Below are 6,581 nucleotides of genomic sequence, written 5' to 3'. Positions count from 1 at the left end.
GGTTATTACTGCATTGTCGGAACTAGAAGCACAAGCATTTCGCTACACTCGCATTAACATCTGCTAACCATGTGTATGTGACAAATAAAATTTGATTTGATTTTGATTTTGATTTGATTTGATTTGAACCACCTACAGTTAGACTACTACAGTTACTGTATAGACAAGTGAACTGTAATGAGTATTATGCATTGTGGTTATTTGGTATTAGGACTGCAGTAGCCTGCTATACAGAGATCCTAGTACATAAGAACGTCTGTAGATGATGGGAATAGCCTGCATTATGACATCATGGGTAAATGGGTTGTGGGTGCCCTCTGATGGTCAGACTTTGAGCGACAGACAGTAAAATCAAACTAAAGTAAGCTTATGAAACAACTAATTAACACAATAGACAGAAAAAAAATGTATCAAGACACAGGAGAAATAGATTTCTACATTTTATAAAAATATGATTTGCTACAAAATAAATAGAAACTTGAAGGAAATGAATAAATAACATAAACACAGCTAGCTAAGTATATTTCATACAGTATCTTCAGTTTGGTTGAGCAAAATTATTCTGGCATGATTCACCGCGGATAGCTGGTTAGCACACCAGGTTTGGCTGAAAAGCTTGTTTGTTCAGGCTCAGAGGTCTGAGAGCAAGGCCAGCTCGTGCAGCAGGAGAGCAAAGGAAGGACGGTCGTCTGGTTTCTACACAGGAAAAGACAGATCAATCACAAGACATTATGTAAGGTGCAGGTGAGCCAACTTACCAAGCTGAATCAGTAAGGTACAGGTGAACCAACCTACCAAGCTGAATCAGTAAGGTACAGGTGAACCAACCTACCAAGCTGAATCACTAAGTTAAAGGTGAGTCTGTCTACTGCAATATTTCCCAAACTCGGTCCTGCGGACCCCAAGGGGTACAAACCCCCCCTACACCCCCCCCAACTACACCTACACTCACCCTCCCAACTACACCCACACTCACCCAACTAAGCCCACCCACCCACCCAACTACACCCACCCACCCACACCCACCCACACTACACACACCCACACTACAACCACCCACCCACCCACACTACAACCACACCCACCCACACTACACCAACCCACACACACCCACCCAACTACACCCACCTACACTACACTACACCCACCCGCACTACACTAACAGTACAGGTGAGTCAGTAAGCTACAGGTGTGAAACAGGTAGGTTCTTCCCACCCCCCTCCTTCCAGCACCACTCCATGAGGAGGTGCACAGCCTCTGGGGCCTGTCTGGGTTTTAGCAGCCTCAGACCTAAATTCAGGGCCTCCACCACCTCAAGATTAGACCGGTTCTCATAGGGCAGACGCCCCTCAGTCTACACCTCCCACATAAACACACCTGGAGGAGAGGAGAGGCGAGAAGGGGGAGTAGAGGGGAGGAGAGAGGAGTGGGAAGAAGGGGAGGGCAGGAGAAAAGGAGTGGGGAGAAGGGGAGGAGAGGAGATTCAACATTCATTCATCATACCTCTAATATGATTTAGAATTTGAAGAAGCTCAGTGTCTGACAACAGTCTCACAGAGAAACAAATAAACCTACCAAAGGACCAGACGGTCTCAGAGAGGATGAATAAACCTACCAAAGGACCAGACTCTCTCAGAGAGGATGAATAAACCTACCAAAGGACCAGACGGTCTCAGAGAGGATGAATAAACCTACCAAAGGACCAGACGGTCTCAGAGAGGATGAATAAACCTACCAAAGGACCAGACGTCAGACTTGCTGCTGTTTTCAGGGTGTGGTGGAGCTGCCTGCCTATTGGTAACAGCTGGGGCTTCTACACCTGGGTACCTCATCACACAAGTCTACCTTACATCACCACTTATGTCATCACAGTCCTAATGCTTTAGAATAGCAAAACACATGCCAATTCTCACGATCATGCATATGCGTTGTTTAAGCATATCTTTATTACACAGTAACTTATCTATAACATATAAGCGTCTGGTGTGTTATCTGCTTTGTGTTTGATCTTTAGAATTGTCAGGATTAGGAAACTTCCATAGAGATTGTTAGAGGACTCATCTGCCCATGCTGTAACAGACACTATAATGGCACAGATGCAAAAATGAGTCCTCTAACTATCTCTATGATACCTTCCATAATCAATAACCAAGCAAAATTGCTGCTGGCTGCCTGGAGACAGAAGCAGCAGGACAACCTCTGACCTTCTGAGAGTTCCGCAGGGCTCTGAGAGCTCTCTCTACCCTGAGAGAAAGGATGCCTCAGTCGTGTGATCAGACCTGCAGAGAATACACATATGCACGAACCCACACCACACACACACACACACACACACACACACACACACACACACACACACACACACACACACACACACACACACACACACACACACACACACACACACACACACACACACACACACACACACACACACACACAGGTTGAATGTCAAGATGAAACTATATTTGCATATACTGGGAGTTAGATAATGTAGAGGGATTAGGCTATTCTGCCTCAACAATAGAACTCATGAACTATTATTTTACAGGCAGTTTCCTCTGTAGAATGTTGATGCAAGGAAACGATTCCACGCTATACTAAGGGAAGAACATCGGGACCATAGAACGTATAGAACCATTTCAAATTACATTAACGCTCCTCTCCCATCTCCCTCTCTACTGTGGGAGATCCACGTGTGCTGGTGAAACCTTACATGACCCCTGAAGATGCCTGTATCTCAACGGACTAACAAACACAGTTTTGTGGTGCATGTCCAAATAGGTCACACTGGCCTGGCTGTAAACAGATATATTACGTAGCTCAGGTGAGCCACTGATTACGTAAATACCTGCAGCGTTGTGTTGGTGGTAATGGATGAGCTCAGGAATGGTGCTGAACAGGTATTTCTCTGCCAGGTAAAACGTGGACGTCTCCTCTGCCTCTGACTGTCTGATCTGGTGGTGCTTCACCCGCGGGTTCTTCTGCCCGTTGGATCTGAACATGGTTCATCATCATGTAACTATGCCATATATATGCAGTTCAAACAAACAGACAACCCACCACTGTTTTGGTAAAAAGCTGAGGGCTGGAGACATGTAACCACTTTCAAATTCATAGACAGAGCTAGGGATGTCCCAATACCAATCGCTGATTGCCCCTTTAACTGACTGTCATTGAAGCTGAGTGACATGGCTGAAACAGGCAGTAGTTACCCTGGGGCTTTAGTGAAGACAGACACAGTGTAGACGCCTGCATGCCTGGAGTCTCGCACCACAAAAGCTCCTTCCTTACCCTGCACAAACAAACACAACATTTTATTTCAGTAGGATGAATCATAATTGTGTCTGTTGAGTCCATTAGGTTGAATTTGTTGTATGTCATACCATACTTGAGTGATGTAGAAATTGCCTTTACAATCTCAATTTATGGGAATAAGGCTTGACATGATAACACAGTGAGACTCTCCAAAGGAGAAGAGCTTGAAATACACAACACCCACTCTACCCTCCCACCGTCACACTACACAACCCTCCCACTCCCACTGTCACACTACACAACCCTCCCTCCCACTGTCATACTACACAACCCTCCCACTCCCACTGTCACACTACACAACCCTCCCCTCCCACTGTCACACTACACAACCCTCCCTCCCACTGTCATACTACACAACCCTCCCCTCCCACTGTCATACTACACAACCCCCCCCTCCCACTGTCACACTACACAACCCTCTCCTCCCACTGTCATAGTACACAACCCTCCCCTCAACCTGTCACACTATACAACCCTCCCCTCCCACTGTCATACTACACAACCCTCCCCTCCCACTGTCACACTACACAACCCTCAAACTGTCACACTACACAACCCTCCCCTCCCACTGGCACACTACAAAACCCTCCCCTCCCACTGTCACACTACACAACCCTCAAACTGTCACACTACACAACCCTCCCACTCCCACGGTCACACTACACAACCCTCCCCTCCCACGGTCACACTATACAACCCTCCCCTCCCACGGTCACACTACACAACACTCCCCTCCCAAGGTCACACTACACAACCCTCCCCTCCCACTGTCACACTACACAACCCTCCCTTTCCACTGTCACACTATACAACCCTCCCCTCTCACTGTCACACTACACAACCATCCCCTTCCACTGTCACACTATACAACCCTCAAACTGTCATACTACACAACCATCCCCTCCCACTGTCACACTACACAACCCTCTCCTCCCACTGTCACACTATACAACCCTCAAACTGTCACACTACACAACCCTCCCTCCCACTGTCACACTATACAACCCTCAAACTGTCACACTACACAACCCTCCCCCCCACTGTCACACTACACAACCCCCTCCCACTGTCACACTACACAACCCTCCCTCCCACTGTCACACTACACAACCCTCCCCTTCCACTGTCACACTACACAACCCTCCCCTCCCACTGTCACACTACACAACCCTCCCCTTCCACTGTCACACTACACAACCCTCCCCTCCCACTGTCACACTACACAACCCTCCCCTCCCACTGTCACACTACACAACCCTCTCCTCCCACTGTCACACTACACAACCCTCTCCTCCCACTGTCACACTACACAACCCTCCCCTCCCACTGTCACACTACACAACCCTCCCTTCCCACTGTCACACTACACAACCCTCCCCTCCCACTGTCATACTACACAACCCTCAAACTGTCACACTACACAACCCTCCCCTCCCACTGTCACAATACACAACCCTCCCCTCCCACTGTCATACAACACAACCCTCCCCTCCCACTGTCACACTACACAACCCTCCCCTCCCACTGTCACACTACACAACCCTCCCACTGCCACACTACACAACCCTCCCTTCCACTGTCACACTATACAACCCTCCCACTGTCACACTACACAACCCTCAAACTGTCACACAACACAACCCTCCCCTCCCACTGTCATACTACACAACCCTGCCCTCCCACTGTCACACTACACAACCCTCTCCTCCCACTGTCATACTACACAACCCTCCCCTCCCACTGTCACACTACACAACCCTCCCCTCCCACTGTCATACAACACAACCCTCCCCTCCCACTGTCACACTACACAACCCTCCCCTCCCACTGTCACACTACACAACCCTCCCACTGCCACACTACACAACCCTCCCCTCCCACTGTCGCACTACACAACCCTCAAACTGTCACACTACACAACCCTCCCACTCCCACGTTCACACTACACAACCTTCCAACTCCCACGGTCACACCATACAACCCTCCCACTCCCACGGTCACACTAGACAAACCTCCCCCTCCCACTGTCACACTACACAACCCTCCCACTCCCACGGTCACAATACACAACCCTCCCACTCCCACGGTCACACTATACAACCCTCCACTCCCACGGTCACACTACACAACCCTCCCCTCAAACTGTCACACTACACAACCCTCCCTTTCCACTGTCACACTATACAACCCTCCCCTCCCACTGTCACACTACACAACCATCCCCTTCCACTGTCACATTATACAACCCTCAAACTGTCATACTAAACAACCATCCCCTCCCACTGTCAAACTACACAACCCTCCCCTCCCACTGTCATACAACACAACCCTCCCCTCCCACTGTCACACTACACAACCCTCCCCTCCCACTGTCACACTACACAACCCACCCTTCCACTGTCACACTATACAACCCTCCCACTGTCACACTACACAACCCTCAAACTGTCGAACTACACAACCCTCCCCTTCCACTGTTACACTACACAACCCTCCCTTCCACTGTCACACTACACAACCCTCCCTTCAAACTGTCACACTACACAACCCTCCCACTCCCACTGTCACACTACACAACCCTCCCCTCCCACTGTCACACTACACAACCCTCCCTCCCACTGTCATACTACACAACCCTCCCCTCCCACTGTCATACTACACAACCCTCCCCTCCCACTGTCACACTACACAACCCTCTCATCCCACTGTCATAGTACACAACCCTCCCCTCAACCTGTAACACTATACAACCCTCCCCTCCCACTGTCATACTACACAACCCTCCCCTCCCACTGTCACACTACACAACCCTCAAACTGTCACACTACACAACCCTCCCTCCCACTGGCACACTACAAAACCCTCCCCTCCCACTGTCACACTACACAACCCTCAAACTGTCACACTACACAACCCTCCCACTCCCACGGTCACACTACACAACACTCCCCTCCCACGGTCACACTACACAACCCTCCCCTCCCACTGTCACACTACACAACCCTCCCTTTCCACTGTCACACTATACAACCCTCCCCTCTCACTGTCACACTACACAACCATCCCCTTCCACTGTACAACTATACACCCTCAAACTGTCATACTACACAACCATCCCCTCCCACTGTCACACTACACAACCCTCTCCTCCCACTGTCACACTATACAACCCTCAAACTGTCACACTACACAACCCTCCCTCCCACTGTCACACTATACAACCCTCAATACTGTCACACTACACAACCCTCCCCCCCACTGTC

The 6,581-nt window shown here is 49.4% G+C and overlaps 1 protein-coding gene across 1 annotated transcript in view; it reads right to left on the bottom strand.

Moving 5' to 3' along the window:
- Positions 1-630: 630 nt before the first annotated feature.
- Positions 631-6,581, bottom strand: part of LOC109910236 (tyrosine-protein kinase ITK/TSK-like) — a 28,922-nt gene continuing 22,971 nt past the window's right edge. Inside the window, exons 3-7 of the mRNA XM_031797255.1 lie at positions 3,216-3,295; positions 2,852-2,997; positions 2,205-2,279; positions 1,361-1,377; positions 631-696 (exon numbers count right to left, since the gene is read on the bottom strand). Coding sequence (XP_031653115.1) covers positions 631-696; positions 1,361-1,377; positions 2,205-2,279; positions 2,852-2,997; positions 3,216-3,295 — 384 coding nt within the window. The remainder of the gene's footprint in view (positions 697-1,360; positions 1,378-2,204; positions 2,280-2,851; positions 2,998-3,215; positions 3,296-6,581) is intronic.

This window comes from Oncorhynchus kisutch, linkage group LG19 (genome assembly GCF_002021735.2).
Source record: "Oncorhynchus kisutch isolate 150728-3 linkage group LG19, Okis_V2, whole genome shotgun sequence".
Classification (NCBI taxonomy): domain Eukaryota; kingdom Metazoa; phylum Chordata; class Actinopteri; order Salmoniformes; family Salmonidae; genus Oncorhynchus; species Oncorhynchus kisutch.
Note: the sequence above shows the minus strand (reverse complement) of the source record. Positions and strands in the feature narration are given on the sequence as shown.